General features: G+C 43.5%; 1 protein-coding gene across 3 annotated transcripts in view; it reads right to left on the bottom strand.

Annotated features, from left to right (window-relative positions):
* LOC124611079 (cation-independent mannose-6-phosphate receptor) overlaps nucleotides 1–20,004 on the bottom strand; it is a 619,359-nt gene that overhangs the window by 553,778 nt on the left and 45,577 nt on the right. For all 3 annotated transcript variants that reach the window (XM_047140214.1, XM_047140213.1, XM_047140215.1), the window contains exon 5: nucleotides 6,186–6,328. In XM_047140214.1, the coding sequence (XP_046996170.1) occupies nucleotides 6,186–6,328 (143 nt within the window). The remainder of the gene's footprint in view (nucleotides 1–6,185; nucleotides 6,329–20,004) is intronic.

Genomic DNA, 20,004 nt, shown 5'->3' with positions numbered 1-20,004 from the left:
ATAAGACACCAGAAGCTGGGACCGCCGAGCAGAAAAGGGGGGGATCTCAGCTTCAACCAGGAGACTATCAACAGGGCTAGTAGGAAAGGCACCAGTGGCCAAACGGATACCGCGATGGTGGACTGGATCCAGTACATGCAGTGTGGAAGGAGCAGCCGAACCATAAACTTGACAACCATAGTCCAAGCGAGACAGAACTTGAGCAGGATAAAGACTGAGAAGGAGGGAGCGGTCCGCACCCCAAGAGGAGTGGGCAAGGAAGCGAAGGACATTGAGTTTACGGAAACATCCTACCTCCAGAAGTCTGATATGGGGCAGCCAAGTGAGCTTGTCGAAAAGAAGACCCAGGAAACGAAACTGTGGGATCACAGGCAATCGTTGTGCATCAAGATAGGTCTCTGGATCAGGGTGGATCGTAGTACGGCGACAGAAGTGGACCACCCACGATATTAAAGGAGAGATTGAAACTCGTGTGAGAGGGTCCATGCAGAGGCACGCCGTATAGCTCCCTGGAGCTGCCGCTCTGCAGAGGCCATCGAAGAGGAACTAACCCAAATGCAGAAATCATCCACATACAGGGCAGGGGCGACCAAAGGACCAACAGAGGCCACAAGTCCATCGATAGCAATGAGGAAAAGAAGTACACTCAAGATAGAACCCTGTAGGATGCCCGTCTCCTGGGTCTGTAGAGAACTAAAAACAGTACCAACCCGAACCCTGAATGACTGACGGAACAGGAACTGGTGGATAAAAATCGAGAGTGGAGCCCAAAGAAAGGGTAAGTAAGATGTGATGGCGCCAGGCTGTGTCACAGGCCTTGCGTAGGTCAAAACATACTGCAACCAAATGGCGGCACTGGGAAAAAGCCTGCCAAACTGCGAATTCCAAGCGAAGTAAATGATCGATTGGAGACCGTCCCTCTCGGAAGCCACACTGGTAAGGGGACAATAGATCCTGAGATTCAAGGACCCAATTGAGCCGAAGGGCTACCATCCGTTCAAGTAACTTACAAACAACATAGGTCAGAGTAATTGGCCGATAGCTGTCAACAAATGGGGGTTCTTAGCAGGCTTAAGGACAGGAACCACGATGCTATCCTTCCACTGAGGAGGGAAGTTACCCTGGAGCCAGATACGGTTAAACACCCGAAGAAGATGTTGCCGTTGTGGAGCACTGAGATGTTGAAGCAGTTGGTTATGAATCGAGTCTGGGCCAGATGCCATATCATGAGAAAAAGAAAGAGCGGAAAGAAATTCCCATTCAGTAAAAGGTTCGTTGTAAGATTCTGACTGACAAGGGGTAAAACATAAGGTGGAAGCTTAGGCCCGCTGTTTCTGGTGAAGGAAAGAAGCTGGATAGGAGGCTGATGCTGATGCCATTGCAAAATGGGTCGCAAGATGTTCTGCGAGAATCAACGGGTCCGTACAAAGGCCACCTGGGTGGTGAAGGGCTGGGAGGGTGGATTGCTGATGGCAACCTTGGAGAGAGCAAAGTGTAGCCCATACCCATGACATAGGGACAGTAGAACCGAGGGAAGAAACAAATCGTTCCCAACACATCCACTTTCTCTGTTTGATCAAATAACAAGCTTTAGCGCGAAGGTGCTTAAAGGTAATAAGGCTGGCTACAGATGGGTGCCTCTTAAGGGGTTGCAAAGCTCGACGGCGATCACAGATGGCAATGGCAATGGCCGTACTCCACCACGGGACTTGCTGGCGACAAAATGGTCCAGATGAGCGCAGTACAACGAGGCTAGCAGTGCGAACTATCGCGTCAGACACGTCACGTAGGACGTCATCAATACAACCCGACAAAGAGGGAGAAAACACGATCTGTGCAGTGTATAGAGGCCAATCGGCATGTTGGAAAGACCAAAGGCGTAACCTGTCCCTTGGGGAGTGGGAAGGGAGAGAGAGAATCAACGGGAAATGGTTACTATCACAAAGGTCATTGTGTGGCGGCCAGTGTAATGACAGGAGGAGAGAGGGAGAAGAAAGAGAAAGATCAATGGCAGAAAAGGTACCATAACTGGCAGTGAAATGAGTAGGGGAGCCATCATTAAGAAGGCACAAGTCCTGGTCTGTAATAAACTGATCTAAGACAAGACTTCGTCTAGATGGAAATACACTGTCCCACAAAGGACGATGAGCATTAAAATCCCTGAGAAGGAGGAAGGGAGGAGGAAGTTGCCGAAGAAGGGCAGTTAAGGCAGCAGGTGTAAGAGTCCTGTCAGGAGGGAGATAAAGATTGCAAACCATGACCTCAGAGTCCAGGTTGACCCTAACAGCAACCGTTTCCAATGTAGTTTGAAGAGGAATCCACGTGCTAGCCATGTCTGTACAGACCAACGTACAAACGCCACCAGAAGCCCACAGGAGTCCGAGCCAATTTCGACAGAAAACACGGAACCCGCAGAGGGTCGGTAAGTGATCATCAGTAAAATGAGATTCCTGTAGAATCACAAAAGCTACAGAGTAAGACGAAATAAGGGCTTTCAATTCCTGAAGGTGACAGTAGTATCCATTACAATTCCATTGGATAACCACAGTACGATGATTTAAATGGGGGGTGAACAGGCTAAAGCCAGTCATACCACCGGGTCACCACCCGTCACCGACAAGGACGGGGTGACCTCCATGAACGACAAGTTGGATCTGGTGGTGAAGCTGGGGATGGGACCTCTGGTGACACCAGAGGCTCTTTGTCCGGGACTTATGTTTCTTCTTCTTTTTTGGTTGAGATCAAGGAGGGCTGCGTGGCATAAAGGAGCCAGCTGCAGCAAGATCGGGAACAGAAAGAGATCGGGCAACGTGGGAGCTGACAGACCGCGGTTCTCACGGTCGTCACATGGCAGCAGACCTCTGGCCTGGAAGGTGCCGGGAAGGGGCATCCCGGGAGGAGCGGCCTTGACCGGCAGACACCGAAGGAGTGGGACACTTCTCCGGCTGGGGAGGGGGAGCAGTGCCCAGAGGAGAAGGTGCCGCAGGGGAGGCGGGGAGGAGAGGGGTATGGGATTGGGGTAAGGAAGGGGGAGGAAGGGGTGAAGATGTAACTAAAGCACAACTAGACAACATGGACACAGGGTGAAGACGTGTATACTTCTTACGAGCCTCTGTGTAGGTTAAACGATCAAGGGACTTGTACTCCTGTATCTTCTTTTCCTTCTTATATACTGGGCAATCTGGTGAACGTGGAGAATGATTGCCATGACAATTAACAACACAGGAGGGAGAACACAGGGACTCTCCTCATGGAGTGGACATCCACAGTCACCACAGAGAGGGGCCAGCGAACAGCGGGAAGACGTGTCCAAAACGCAAGCACTTAAAACACCTCATAGGAGGTGGGATGTACGGCTTCACATCACATCAATAAACCATAATCTTTACTTTCTCAGAGAGGGTATCCCCTTCAAAGGCCAGGATAAAGGCACCAGTATCAATGTGATTGTCCTTAGCACCCTTCTGAACAGGCCAAACAAAGTGAACACCGCGCCGTCCAAGATTGTCCCTAACTTTCTCATCAGTTTGAAGGATGAGGTCCCTGTGAAAAATCACACCTTGAACCATATTTAGAGACTGGTGGGGGGTAATGGACACAGGAATTGTGCAAAGATGGGTACGGGCATGAAGGGCCCCAGACTGGGCAGCTGAAGCAGTTTTGATCAGCAACGAACCCAACCGCATCTTGCTCAGGGAGTCCACTTCGCCAAACTTGTCTTCAATGTATTCCACAAAGAATACAATCAGTCCTGGTGCAAACCAGATAGTGGGGGAAAGGTTTCGCCCCTAGCCGACGGGCCTGACCCTCTTCCCAGGGGGGTAGCCATGGAAGGGAAGGCCGAAGGAGCCGGAGAAGCAGCACTAGAAGAATCAGTTCCACGCAGAGAGACGGGCGCAGAAGAACGGCCAGAGTTCTGGACCCGTATGCATTTCATTTGCATAGCGTCCGCCCTGATACCACCCACTCCAATTGGGGCTCTCCTCACGGGCACCACCCAGTCACAGCAAGGGTCGTCTGGCACGGCGGCCATTGCCGGGAGTTCCGATGCTCCAGGATGATGAGCAACCACTGCAAGGCTTGCATGAGGTAGTCACAGCTCAGGTATCAGAAGTGTAATCCCTGTATGTTCAGGGGGGCTCAACCAAAAGGGTACATAGCGACCCCACCACATGGGCTGGCTACCGTGCTGGCTATGCACCCTAGCATCAGACAACGACGTGAAAGAAAAGGTGGAAAGTACTAGGAGGGCACACATCGGAGGCACTTGGTAAGATGCTCTTCCCCAAATGGTTCACACTATGGAAGAGAAATTTAGTAATGGAGGTCAAACCCCAGAGGGGGACCAGGGAGTGCCAAAAGGAGGAGGTGATTATGCAACAAAGCTAAATTGCAAAACCAACATAACCAGGAGGATAGCAGGGGCCAACATAAGATAGGACACCAAGAGAGGGAGAGGAGAGGGCAAGGGGGAAGGAGCAAGGAGAGGAAAAGAGGGGAAGGGGAAGGAAATCCAGCCCTGGAAAGAAGGAAGGCTGCAATAGGTCTGGGCCCCGTGCTCACCACGCATGTATACACAAAAGAGTTGTGGACCCCCTGAGGGGACAGTGAAGGGAGTAAGGAATTCCTCTATGGAAAGGTTAATGCTAGGCATGATGGAAAACGTCAGGATGATCAATTAAGTAGGAAAAGAAGCTGAGAATGTACAGAAAATCAAGGAGATGTGGCGCGAGTATTTTGGAAAGTTACTAAATCCCAGTGGAAATATGGAAGAAGAAAATGAGGAGCAGGAGGACATAAGGTCTTTCAAGAAAGGAGGACACCTGAAAATTTGAAATAAGGAATTTATAGAGCCAATTTTTGAGACGGATTGCAGCAAACTAGTCAAAATTATAGAGGAGTTTCTTTGATGTGTCATGCTGCCATTGTATTTCAGAATATTCTGAAAAAGAGAGTACAGAAGATAGCACGAGGAGGGCTGGAAGAGGAGCAATACGGGTTTGGACCTGTAAGTAAAACAGGGAGTCTAATTTTTACAGTAAAGCAAGTTCATGAGAGACACTAAGAATAGTGTGAAATGATGGTGACAATTAGGAATAAGAGGATGGTGGCAACAGGTGTACTAGAGGGCAGTACTACGAGAAGTGGAAAGTTACAAGTACATGGGGTACAAAACAGAAACAAGCAGGAGGAATGAGAAGGAGATTAATGAAAGGTGAAGGCAATCTAATGTTTTCCTTTAGAGCATAAGAACCACGGTCTGGAGCAAGGAAGTATCACCAAAAAGTAAGCAAACATTATGCAAAGTGTATTATGCCTCAGTACCCATACACATCAAAAAAGTTTGTAATGAAGAAAAGGCAGGTGAGCAGAATACAGGCATGCAAGACAAAATTTCAGAAAAGTAGAATAGGACTAAATAGAATGAGTTGAGTAAGGAATCAGACAGTGTGAGAAAGCATTAAAGACAAGCTCATGCAAGACATCATAGGAAAGACAAGATTAACATGGTATGGACATGTTAAAAGAATGGGAATTGGCAGAAAACCGAGATAGGCCCATGAAATGACAACAGAAGAAGAAGATGAAGAAGAAGGAGACCCAGAGGACGACTGAGAGAAAGATAGATCACTGGAGTGAAGGAATGTGTGATGAGGAGAGAAGACTGAGACAGAGTGGAGAACGAAACTTGGAGGGAGGACAGAAAAAGACTGATAGGTTTTATGATCTAACAGATTCAGCCAGGTGATAGAAAGTGTAAAAGATTATGACAATGGTGCTGGTGCTGCTGCTGCTGCTTATGATGATGATGACGATGATGATAACAGAAGTCAGTATTGCATTTAAGCTCCACTCACATCTTCAATGTAACATGTTTCAACCAGATTCTAATAACAGTATCTGGTAACAAAGGTTGTTCCCACACACAACAGCTGTAGCATCAAAGGCAGCATTCAAAATGCAGTTGATAAAAGAATAATAACTATGTTATTACAGTATGCCACATGGAGATGAGTAAAAGCTCAAAATACATAAATGTGAAAAAAAAGGCCACTGGACACAGTTTTTCTTTAATTATGTGAGTAACCAGCAGCTGTGCTCAGCTAATAGCACCATAAAATAATGTTAACTGAAAAACTGTGTTTCACTTATTCTGTACCAATCCGTAAAATTTCAATACTTACAACACAGTCCACAATTCCCTTAGGACAAGCATGTGAAGACTGAAATTCAAATGTATATGTATTTCCCACTTCTGATCTGAATGTAGGTTCTCCAAATGGAACACTAACGTTGCAAACGAATTCCACTCGAGTTAGTATTCCACCTGTAACACAGCAAGCCACAGATATTAATTATAAAACTCTTTTTAATGTTCTTAGGAGCAGAATTTACCCTTTATTTACCTACATCATTTTGAATATGACAGTTCTCAAGGTGACAGTGTCATTCTGAATTTTAATATTTTCCCATTGAACTGAATGAACGAACTAATTTTGGATTTGCAGCCAGTCGTCGTTCCAAATGCCCCACCATAGCATTTTCCATTGAATGTCCAGTGGAAATACAATGTCTGCCACAGGCGGAGTTGCTTCCCTGAAAAAGGAGAGTACAACACTCTTCCACGGTGCATGTGGTCTCACCTATGTAAGGTATACTATACTGACCAGGTATTTTGTAAATTCTGTCCTTTCACAGTAGCAAATCATCCTTCACTGAAGCCAGATAATGGGCAATTTAAGATGAAGGGCGGAAAACAACTTTCACCTGATATTTATCGAGGATTCTTGCTATCTTAAATGAAATATCACCCACAAAAGGAAGAAAAGCTAAAGCTTTTGTGGCATATTCTCCTCTTTACCCATTCCCTGATTCTTGGTTTTAACTGACAGTGCCTTGTTAATCTGCCGGCTAGAATATCCATTATCCCTGAACATGTCTTCAGGTGGGGAAGCTCTGTAGGCAAGCTATCTGCATCTGAAACGTGTTTGAGCTTTGTGTGCAAGTGTTTTACATATGATCTTAGTTTGCAATTTGTGATGACAACTCGATGCTTATAAATACAAATGAGCATCCAAAGGAAGGTATTCTACGGTTATTCAAGGCAGTGCTCTAGGTGTAAGTGCAAAATCTTCAAGTCTCTTGTTTAATGCAGACAGCATCAAATCATCTAAATTTTCATCCGTGAAATTGACAACGGAACATTGTGCAGTTACCTCATTGGCTTCGGAGAAGAAGTTATGACAGGACTCGAAGAAAGAGGAACTTTCAAATGAAATCAAGATAAAAAGATATTTTGAGTTAGATTCTGCATAAATGGTAAAAAGGGATGAAAATAAATACTATGCAAGAAAAGAAGCAAGGAAAATCTCAACAGTTTAGACTAAGACGACGAGATCTATTCAACAACTAAGATCCAGTGTGGAGAGTAAGCAGCCCTCACACACACCTGCCAACGATGCCAGCTGCTGCTCACCGGTGCTGACTACAAATCCGTTCACCGATATCGACACTGAAACCAACCTTTGATGCTGCCAGCGCCTGTGCTGTGCTGTGTCAGTGAGCAGGTGTGGAATCAGCGCCTGTGAACAGCACAGGCGCTGATTCCACACCTGCTCACTGACACAGCACTAAGTTTTAAATTAGACTCAGTGAATACTCAACTAAATGCTATATTAGATGATCAAAGTGCAGCTGCAAATGCTCAAATTGCAACTTTAAGTGAAAAATTAGATGCACAGAGTGTAAATTCAGCTACTTTAAGACAAGAGCTAAGTCTTAAGTTAGATTCAGTAAATGCCCAGTTAAATGATAAGATTAGATGAACAGGAGGCGGATTCAGCTGCTATAAGAAAGGAACTAAGTACTACTATAAGTGAAAAAATGATATAGTGGAGAGTTTGCAATTAGATTTAAAGAATGAATGAAGTAATGCCCTGACCATCCATGTAAACCAACTGTTCACTGACTTTAGTGAGATCCACAGTAACTAATTTCAGGACTTAGCTAAAACACTAGAATTTGATATTGAAGATAAATGTAATAATGTAGAATCTGAATTTAGTGAAAAATTAGGATCATTTCAAAGTATACGTAATGTTACATTTGATGCGGTAAAGCAGAAACTACACATTTTAAAGGAAAGTGTAGAGAAATAGGACAAGCTAATTCCTATAGCCCAATCACAAACTGCAGGCGTTAACACTCGTAAGTTGATAACGTGGAAAGGAAATTTAAAGAGAAACTAGCAACATCAGACACAATAAATATAAGCAGTCTGGAGGGACAAGTAGAAGAGATGATAGACAGAGAAGTTGCCGCAAGCATATCCTCCGACAACGTGTCTCCAATTTTATCTTCTGAACTTAGTAACACCAAGAGAAACATAAATGAACTGTGGAAAGAATTTAAACTTATGTAAGACAAAGTAGATAATAGAGTGACTTCTCCCAACGTAGTATTAACTACTGAAGTAATGACAGATTTACAATGGGGAGCAAATTCAGGGTTATCTAGAGATTTCCCTAAGTTCAAGCCAGATGGGGAAGTACATTCTACATTTTTTGAAAAGGTTCAATCAAGCCTTGCCCAAGACTTGGGAAGATTAAAAAAAAGATTGAATTTGTGGTGGGGTACATTTTAGGAGAAGCTTGAGAGTGGGGCACAGTGAACATAGAGAATTTTTTGTCTTGGACAGACTTCCAGAAAAAGTTTAAGGAGAAGTATTGGTCAGCAAGCACCCAGGAAAAACTAATATCTGACTTGTGGGACCCAAAGTATTACAACAGTTCGTGGGGTACGATGCGAAAGTATTTCGACTGCCAATAAAGAGAGCGAAGTACTTAGATAAGCCCATGGAGGAAGAAGGGTTGGTACAAATTTTAATAAGACGTTTACCCATTTACGCAAGGAAGGACATATTATGTAGTGGGTGGAAAAATGTGGAAAATTATTATTCTTCGTAGACGCACTTGATGCCTTAAACAAAGACTGCAATGAGAACGTACATCAAAATGAAAATCAGAATTTCAGAAGAGGTAGTAATAACAGTAATAGCAATTTTAAGAGACATGAGGCCAACTTAGCTAGAGTACACCAGGGTAACTGGAATGAGGGTAGCGAAGATTGTCAGGAAAAGCATCTGCCTTCGAATTTAGATCCAGTTACTTCATAAGAATTTGTACCAAGTAGTAATAGAGTACAAAATGATAATGTAATATCCCGATTTGGTAACCAACCAGTGATCACCAGTAATGAGGGAAATGTAGTGGGATCTGGATACAGGGCCGGGGCCCAGGTCAAAGAGTTATATTCGGAGGCCTGGCTTATAATAGGTATATTAACTTCATGCATAAAATACCAACCAAAGAATGGTTGTTACTGTAAGAACTGAGCTTAACTACCACTAATACACAACCAATAGTAATAGGAAAAAAGGAGGATTTTGAAGTTAACATATTTATAAATTCCGGGAGTGAACCGTCACTTATTTCTAGCGCTTTCTTTAACACATTACGAACGAAATATCACTTACGATATTACCAGTAACAGGAGTGTACATAATCGGTATTACTGGAACAAAGAGCAAAGTTGTAGAACACGAGACCCAGGTGAACTGCAACACTGGGAATATCCCCCACAGGCCAAGTAAGTCAACTGCAGTAGGAGAAGTGTGAAGTTCGCAATCCAGTTTTGCACCGCTTCTCTTGTCGCCAAAACCGTTAGAGGCTGACAATGGTAATGCCACTGTTTTGTTACTTCAGAGTGTGATGATGATAAAATGCATGCCTGCTCAGTAATACCTACAGGAGGAACAATTATGAGCCTACAGAATGTGTACAACAGAAAATTTCTGCACCTCTGAATTCCTCCTCATCTTTTAAGAGGTTAAGACCACATGGTCATGTGCCATCAAGACCATATGGCCTTCATAAAGAAAATCTTCCTTTACATCCAATAGTGAGCACCATTGGAGCTCCTACAAATGATTTAGCCAAACATCCTGCTTCTTTGCTGAGTCCACTGGTAGGCAAATATTCATATCACATCCGTAACTCAGCCGACTTTTTCAATAGAATGGAGGCTCTCCGTCTAGGCTGTTTGGACCTTTTAGTTAGTTTTGATGTGGATTCACTTTTTACAAAGAACCCTCTTGCAGACTGTTTGACACTAACTGGAAATAAGTTTACGTGGATAGCACTTCTTTGAGACTGAGAGTGTTGCCAGGGGCTGCCCTCTGTCTCCCTTGACGGCAGAGTTTTTGTGGAGGACTTCAAAGAATGAGCATTTCAATCAGCTGCCCTTAAACCTAATCTATTTTGGAGGCATGTGGATGATACTTTCATTGTGCAGCCTCATGGAGAAGATAAATTAAAGGAGTTTCTACAGCACCTCAATTCTACTGATTACAGCCAACATTTTGTTTAAGACAGCAAGAATCCTCTATAAATTTCAGATGAAAGTCGTTTTTCACCCACCTTCTAAATCGCAGACCTTCTGGCGTCAGTGAAGGACAATTTGCCACTGCAAAAGGCCGGAATTTACAAAATACCTTGCCAATGTGGTATTGCTTAAATAGGTCAGATGACACGTACTGTAAAAGAATGCTGCACTGAACACAAACACTGTACTCACCTTTTGCAACGAAGCAAGTCTGCTACTGCCGAACACTGTATTTCCACTGGACATTCAATGGTGTATAATAAAACAATGATTCTGACCACAGCAACATTGTTTTAGGACTCCGTTATGCCTGGCAGATAATCCAATGAACCACGATGGTGGCTATCAGTTGGACGGTGCGTGGAACCCAACCACCTCCACAATTTGTTCTGATCAAAGAAGACAGAATGCACAGATGGCTGTTGCGAGCGGTAATGCAGAAGACAGTCGAGTTCTGCAGTTCCACCAACAACGGTACTGCCGCTGAGTGGTGTGGTCCATCCGTCAGCTTGATTGTCACACATATGCAAAATACTCGCACCACACTTTATTTTGTAGAACAGAGGATAAATTCATCCGTTTTCAATGGCACACCCGTGGACGATTGGCAGCTGCCCAGCTGAAATATCATGGGATGTACTGAACGACAACTGGTTGCAAGTTCAAAAACTGTTTGAACAAGTTTCGTTCTTTCGCCAAAAAAATTCACCAATAATGTGCGTAAAAAATGTAGGACTGCTTACAATTGCTGTTATCAAAATGGATAAATAATTAATATTAATGACCACATGGAATGGTGTTAAGCCAGGGCTCAAGAAACACTACACATTAAAAACCCAAACTGAGCTGGATTCAACAAAAATGAAATGGCTAAGTCAATATTTTCAAACATATTATTGTCCAGAGTTAATCTGAGTGCATGCAGCTTCTGAAATATGTCTGCCAACCACAACACTGTAAGCATGCATATCAATAAGCAAAACGGTATAATGGTACAACAGTGTAAGCTGCAAAGCAGTCTCCTGACTCAAATATAAGAAAAAACAATTACAAGGCTGAGCAAAATCATTAAGATCGGTGCAGTGGAAGAAAAGTGAAAATACTCAACTCAGTTACTACGGAACAGTGATACTTCAATATCCACCACTGCACTACACCAATGTATTGGCATAAACCTACTGGTAGGAACACTATTCCAGCATTACAGCTCATTTATTGGAGAAAACCAGTTGTGATTAGGCAGTGGGCTGTGACACCAAAACAATGGTGAAGGTGAGAACAATCAGATATAGTGAAATATTGGCATGAGCAATGAAGAACGGCAACAAAGAATCACTTGAATGCTCATGGTAGTAGAGGAGCCGTTGGTCAACTTAAGCTTGATCAGAATGTCACAACAGTTTCATGTAAGGTGAGAGTGAAAACCCTGATCTCACAACTGAAGAAATTTCCATCACTCTGGTAACACAAGCTATACGTAATTCTCAAAATGCGAAGAGCATTGTGAACATTACAATATGCTGTCTGTAGAATCATGGTCTGCATGGATGTCATAATCAGTGCTAAAATGTAGAGCTTCTGAACACATTCGGGGAAAATGGACTGAACAAATGCTGACGCTGCTGTTTCCAATGAGCACATTCACCACTGGTTTAATCGAAGTTCTGTGGTCACAATAAACTGTTCTGCTTTTATTGGACTGTCTATGGAGAGAAATTCCTACCAAATTATGTAAACAGGATCAGCATCATCTCCAGTTGTTCGTTTGGTTCATTAGAAGCTTTAATATTTGCACAGACAAAAATAGCTGCTACACTGTATATATAATTACAAATCACTGCTGTAACAGTAACACATAATGTAGAGTTTCGCTTGTGGATGAAAGAAGGAAATACAAGAGTATCCGAGATACAAAAGGCATATGCGTAACGTTGGACAGGAAGACTATAAAAGAATTGGAGAGGAAGAAAAATTAAGGGTCAGGAGCAACAAAACGAATGTAAGGTTGCAAGATGATCTTCTGCAGAAGTGACTGCAAACGGATTTCACAATGGATATTCACAATGGAAATGAGAGATCACTGGTAAGTAGGTGGAAAGAGCAGATTAGTAAAAACAACCCATCAAATTCCTGGACTTGGAAGAGAAATGCCCAGCAGCAAGACACATGAAAAGGAAGAGGCATCACTATATACATTTTCATTTATTTGAGGAAACATCTCAAAAGATCTAAAGGCAGTAATAATGATTGCATTCTTACAGGAGTAGCTTTTTTATCCATCCATATTATAAAATCAACCTAGAGGAATAGGTGGAAGCAGTAGAATACACAAGTGATAGAGTGATGAGGATTCGGCCGAGGACAAGGAATATACACTCCTGGAAATTGAAATAAGAACACCGTGAATTCATTGTCCCAGGAAGGGGAAACTTTATTGACACATTCCTGGGGTCAGATACATCACATGATCACACTGACAGAACCACAGGCACATAGACACAGGCAACAGAGCATGCACAATGTCGGCACTAGTACAGTGTATATCCACCTTTCGCAGCAATGCAGGCTGCTATTCTCCCATGGAGACGATCGTAGAGATGCTGGATGTAGTCCTGTGGAACGGCTTGCCATGCCATTTCCACCTGGCGCCTCAGTTGGACCAGCGTTCGTGCTGGACGTGCAGACCGCGTGAGACGACGCTTCATCCAGTCCCAAACATGCTCAATGGGGGACAGATCCGGAGATCTTGCTGGCCAGGGTAGTTGACTTACACCTTCTAGAGCACGTTGGGTGGCACAGGATACATGCGGACGTGCATTGTCCTGTTGGAACAGCAAGTTCGCTTGCCGGTCTAGGAATGGTAGAACGATGGGTTCGATGACGGTTTGGATGTACCGTGCACTATTCAGTGTCCCCTCGACGATCACCAGTGGTGTACGGCCAGTGTAGGAGATCGCTCCCCACACCATGATGCCGGGTGTTGGCCCTGTGTGCCTCGGTCGTATGCAGTCCTGATTGTGGCGCTCACCTGCACGGCGCCAAACACGCATACGACCATCATTGGCACCAAAGCAGAAGAGACTCTCATCGCTGAAGACGACACGTCTCCATTCGTCCCTCCATTCACGCCTGTCGCGACACCACTGGAGGCGGGCTGCACGGTGTTGGGGCGTGAGCAGAAGACGGCCTAACGGTGTGCGGGACCGTAGCCCAGCTTCATGGAGACAGTTGCGAATGGTCCTCGCCGATACCCCAGGAGCAACAGTGTCCCTAATTTGCTGGGAAGTGGCGGTGCGGTCCCCTACGGCACTGCGTAGGATCCTACAGTCTTGGCGTGCATCCGTGCGTCGCTGCGGTCCGGTCCCAGGTCGACGGGCACGTGCACCTTCCGCCGACCACTGGCGACAACATCGATGTACTGTGGAGACCTCACGCCCCACGTGTTGAGCAATTCGGCGGTACGTCCACCCGGCCTCCCGCATGCCCACTATACGCCCTCGCTCAAAGTCCGTCAACTGCACATACGGTTCACGTCCACGCTGTCGCGGCATGCTACCAGTGTTAAAGACTGCGATGGAGCTCCGTATGCCACGGCAAACTGGCTGACACTGACGGCGGCGGTGCACAAATGCTGCGCAGCTAGCGCCATTCGACGGCCAACACCGCGGTTCCTGGTGTGTCCGCTGTGCCGTGCGTGTGATCATTGCTTGTACAGCCCTCTCGCAGTGTCCGGAGCAAGTATGGTGGGTCTGACACACTGGTGTCAATGTGTTCTTTTTTCCATTTCCAGGAGTGTAGTGAAGGACTTCATCCAAGTATATGTACCACAAACAGGAAATAAAGAAGAGAACATTGAGGATTTTCTAGAGGTATTAGAGAGTAATTACAGATGCGGAAGCAATAGTAATGGCTGGCCTAAATGCACAGGTAGGCAAAGAAAGGCTAAGGAAGGAGGAGATAATTGGCCCATATGGATATGGGAGGAAGGATAGAAACTGGTTGATTTCTGTAAAAGAAACAGGGTGATTGTGGGCAACAAAGGGTTCCGTAAAAAGAATGGCCGAAAGATAACGAGATATGGATGGGGTGATAGACGGACGAAGACGGTCATCGATTACTTTCTGTTGGAAAAGGAAAATAAGAGACAGTTGATGGATGTACCTGCAATCCCAGGACAGGCTTTTGATGGAGACCATCGAGTGGTGGTGGCAAAGATGAGATTCAAGAAATTAAAAGACATAAAGGAAGAAAGGGAAAGGAAAATAAAAAAGTGGAAACTAAAGGATGGCATGGTACAAGAAAAATTTAAGGAGTTACTTAAGCGTAAAATCCCTAACTCCGAGTATGACAATGTGGAAGAGGAATGGCGTAAGTTCAAAGAAATGTTTGTAAGCTCTGCTGAGAAGACCTGTGGCAGACTGTCCGGAAGGGTAAAGGAAAAGGAGACACTATGGTGGCATGAGAGGTTGAAAGAGGCAGTAAAAGAAAAGAAGAAAGCCTGGAATGAATGGAACAGAGACTGAACAGCTGAAAGTAAAAGGAAATTCCAGGATAGTAAAAATAAGTGTAAGAAAATGGTAGCAGAAGAAACGAGGAAAAGCTAAGAGAAATTCACCCGAGAGTTGGAAAAAGATGTTACTAGTGGTATGAGGATGATATATGGAATTACAATGAGTATGAGAAAGGAAAAAACATACACAAAGCTAGTGAAAGGGGAAAGCGAAGAGCTAATGATGCAACCACACGAGATAAAGGAAAGATGGAAAGAGTACTTTGATAAATTACTAAATGTGAAGAATGGCAATGGCAATGGAAAGGGAATAAAAGTACGGCAGGGGGGCAGGTGTCTGGAAGACGAGGAGAATATAACAATATTAGAAGTGGAACTAGCTCTGAGAAGAATGAAAACAGGAAAGGCACCTGGGATAGACGAAATTACTGTGGAGATAATAAAGGCAGCTGGACCAGTTGGGCTACAGTGGCTATATAGACTAATAAGATGCACTTGGACCCAAGAATGTGTACCTGAAGAATGGGGAAAGGGAATAACAATCCCAGTTTTCAAGAAGGGTGACAGGAAAGTATGTGACAACTATTGAGGGATCACACTCATATCCCAAGTACCAAAAATAGTGGAGCGGATAGTGGAAAGAAGAGAGAGAGAAAAAGTGGAAGAGCAGTTAGAAGAGAAGCGGTATGGCTTTCATCATGGTACATAAACAGTGGACCCAATCTTTAGTATGAGACAGTTGATGCATAGACACTGGGAGTATGGGAAAGATCTGGTGATGACATTTCTCGACCTAGTGAAAGCATATGCCAGTGTTCCATCAGAAAAGGTATGGACAACCTTGAAGAAAAAGGGAGTTGGAAAGCAAACACTTGAAGTCATCCAGGCAATGTATGAAAAAAGCTCTAGTTGTGTGCAGACACCAGCTGGAAGAACTGAATGGTTTAAGAATGTTATGGGACTAAGACAAGTAAGTGTGATATCACTACTACTATTTATAATGGTGATGGATGAAATAGGCAGAGAGACAAAAGAAGCCCTTAAAGGAAGGGAAATGAAGCTGTTACTATTTGTGGATGATATTGTGGTATGGGGGACAAGCAGTATAGAGGTACAAAAACAAATAGACATCCTAAATGATAAGGTCGAAAATTATGGAATGAAATTTAGTGTGGAGAAAAGCAAGACCGTGGTTGTAACCAGAGGGGATAGAGAGGGCAAGGGACAAATACATATTAAGGGACGGGATATTGAAATAGTGGATGACTTTAAATATTTGGGAAGTGTATTAATGTGGAATGCTCATTTGGAGAAAGAAATTAGCAATAGAACAGAGTAGTACATTTTACCAGTGTGTGAGGGACTTGATGTGGGGAAGGGAAGTGCCAATGAGGTGCAAGCTGGTGCTATACAAGACTTACTTCACACCCATACTAATTTACAGCTCAGAGATTTGGACTACGACTAGAAGAGAGTGAAATGAAGTTTCTGAGAAGTATGCTAGGGAAAATGAGGAGAGACAGAGTGAAAAATAACGATGTTAGTAAGGAAACTGGAGTGGAGAAGTTCACTGAAAAAATTGAGAAGAATAGATTAAAATGGTTTGGGCATGTGAAGAAGATGGGAGAGGAAAGGATACCAAGAAAAATGATGGAGTTCAAGATTGAGGGCAAAAGGCCAAGAGGAAGACTGAGAACAAAATAGACTGATACAATAATGATAAGTTTTAGGAGGAGAAACCTGCTGTGGAACCAAATTGTGGAAGAAGAATGGTGAAAAGACCGCGTAAAGAGGCAAAGTCCCATTGATACCCTAACCCGACCAGATGTTGGATACAGGGGAAACAATGATGATGATGATGATGATGATTATAAAATCAAACATTAATTATTTTCACTGGTATATAGCCCTTGTGGCCATCATTTCTCCTTATGTAAACCACTTTTCAGTCTTTGTTGTCATATATCTTGTCCAAAATGTCATATCTGTTTTCAACCCAATGTGCTCGTTTGTTCATTTATTTATCTGTACCACCTACTATTCACCAAATCTGCCCCTTATATCTACTACCGATTTTCATGCTTGTAGAAAGGTCCAGTCGTCTTTATGAATTTTCCTGTAACACTTTGTTTATAGTTCCCTTTTGAAAATATAACTGTGTGGATAAAAAAAATTACTTACCAAGTAGCAACAGAAGGAAACACATGTAAAAGTTAAGGAAATGTGCACATTTCTTAACATCTGTGCATTTTCTTTTGCCGCCACTTGATGAGGAGATTTCTTATCCACCCAATTATATGAGGGTGGTTTGAAAAGTTCTCGGAACAGAACAGAGAAAAAGTACTTACATCACTGAAACTTTTTTTTTATTATTATTTTTCAATGTAGTCTCATTGTAGATTAATACACTTGGTCCAACGATGTTCCACTGCCCTGATCCCATCTCGACCACGAGTTTCCCCCAGGCCTGTAAAATAGTTGTCAACTCCAGCTTTCCATTTTCCATTTGAAGTGAAATTTTCAGTTTTTGGAAGAGATGGAAGTCTGATGGGAGTGGCAACAATTCATACCTTAGTTTGTGTAATTTTGTCATGGCGACGGCATGTTTGCAGGCATGCATTGTCTTGATAGAAGACGACTTTCTTCCTTGCTAAACCTGCCTTTTTTTGTATATCTTTTGTTGCAGTTTGTCCAGGAGGTTAGCATAGTATTCTCCAGTAACTGTTTGCCCACTGGGGAGATAATCTACAAACAACAATCCCAGTCACATCACAGAATACCAATTCCATGACCTTCCCCGCCAAAGGAATTTCTTTGCTTTCTTTGGTGGCGGAGCATCAGTATGTTTCCACTGCTCTGACTGTTATTTTGTCTCTGGGTTATAGTAGTGCAACCAAGTTTCATCTGTGGTCACAAACTGGTGCAAAAAATCTTGTTCATTTCTCTTAAAATGGGCCAAACATTGTTCCGATATGTCCATTCTCATGCCTTTCTGATCCAGCATCAAGAGTCGCGGCACCCATCTTGCAGATAATTTTTTCATTTCTAATTGTTCAGTTAAAATGTGATACACCCTTTCAGATAAGCTTTGGGCAAGCGTGAACAATTTCACACACTTTCAATCGGGAATCCTCCATGACCATTTTGTGCACTTTTGCAATGATTTATGAAGTAGTGACACGTCTTGGCCGACCACTGCGCGGATCATCGCCTGATCTCTCCCGACCGAATTTAGATTCATTTGTCCACTTGACAATGGTTCAATTTGAAGGAACAGAGTCGCCCAGTGTATTCTGGAGATCAGCATGAATGTCCCTTGCTTTCATACCTTTCTTTACAAAGTGCTTAATCACTGCACGAATCTTGATTTTTTGCATCTTCGTAAATCACTATGTGGGAACAACAACAGAGCCACATCACCGCCACAGCTCTCTTCCAAGAGCATTGACATGGCACATGTTTACAGGCAACATGTCCAATGAATATCACGTTAACAACTCATTGCACTAGCGCTGACCTCTCGTGGCGACTATGAGAACTTTTCAAACCACCCTCGTATGTTGTTTATGGTCCACTATACAATGCAGGGCTGCTTCATTTTCATATCATCTTTCAGCTAGTCATATGCCAAACTTCTACCACTTTTCTTTCTTTCCCACCACTTACCTTGCTTTTATGCGATTCTTTCGTGTTTTTGTGCTTTTGTTTTATGCCAAGCCACACTGACTGACTATTACTGCCATTTCCTGCATTAGCGTATTTCCCAAATACAGGACGTTTCGTTTTCTCCAAGACTTCCTTGCTCTGTTTCCATGTCTTTTTCACAAATTTTCAAATTGTGATTTACTGTCGTAATTTTTTTTCACTTTACCATATTGACCAGTTTTCTCACAAGAAACTCTCACCTCTTCATACCAACCCATTACTTACTCTTAGCTCTTATCTCTTCACAATTTTCGTTTGAATTTTTATCTTTTCCCTTCTTTGTCTTCCCCTTTCCTTCTCTTCTTTCTCTCATTTTCCTTCTCTCTGCTTTTTTTTCTTCACCACTCTACCCCCCTCTTAATACTTCAAACACTCCTCTTGTGTCACAAATGTCATTAAATATTTCACACTGTCTAAACTGAGGTCCCACATTCTGTTCCTTGAAACTCACCTGTTCCTGGAACCTTGCCTGTTCCTGGAAGTTACCCCCACAACCCTAACTTTGAAAGTTCCGGATTCTGGACTCTCTTACACTTACCAAAATAATAATCTCTGATCTATAATACACCTCTTCTGCCATTTTCCATTTCATCAGACTTCTCTCCTTTTAAAATTCAGCAGTTATCTGCCCCTCACATATACTTGGACAGTATCATTTGCAAAGAAAACCACAGACTACTACAACAGCCCAGACTTTACCTCAAAAAGCTGTCCTACCTTCTCCTATAACTGCCTCAATAGTGGTGTTTTCATTCCTGTTCCAATCCAGCTCCAAAAAAAGACACACCATCGAACATCACTCTTCTCCTGCAAACCAACCTCAGCTAACCTCCTTTAACAACCCCAACCTTCACCACTGCCGTAAATTTATTATCTTCTATGGTCTCAGAATGTCTGTTCAGTAACTATTCCTTCTTGAGTCCCTTTTACCTTTTTATTTTTTTTATGTTTATTTTCTGATATGGCTACCTCCTCCCCCCCCCCCCCCCCCCTCCCGGCACCTTCTAACCTATACAATGCTTTCCATTCTTATAACTACGTCACAACATTTTTTCAGTAATCTCTGTCTTGCTTATTACCCTGCCTTCCACCTTTAAGTTCCCAGGTTTTCAAATTTCACCCAGTGTGTATGCATAGAATGAATTTTTCCAGAATGAGATTTTCACTCTGCAGTGGAGTGTGTGCTGATATGAAACTTCTTGGCGGATTAAAACTGTGTGCTGGACCGAGACTCAAATTCGGAACCTTTGCCTTTCGTGGTCAAGGTCCTGAGTATGAGTCTCAGTCCGGCACACAGTTTTAATCCGCCAGGAAGTTTCATATCAGCACACACTCCGCTGCAGAGT

The sequence above is a fragment of the Schistocerca americana genome, chromosome 1 (assembly GCF_021461395.2).
Source record: "Schistocerca americana isolate TAMUIC-IGC-003095 chromosome 1, iqSchAmer2.1, whole genome shotgun sequence".
Classification (NCBI taxonomy): Eukaryota; Metazoa; Arthropoda; class Insecta; order Orthoptera; family Acrididae; genus Schistocerca; species Schistocerca americana.
Note: the sequence above shows the minus strand (reverse complement) of the source record. Positions and strands in the feature narration are given on the sequence as shown.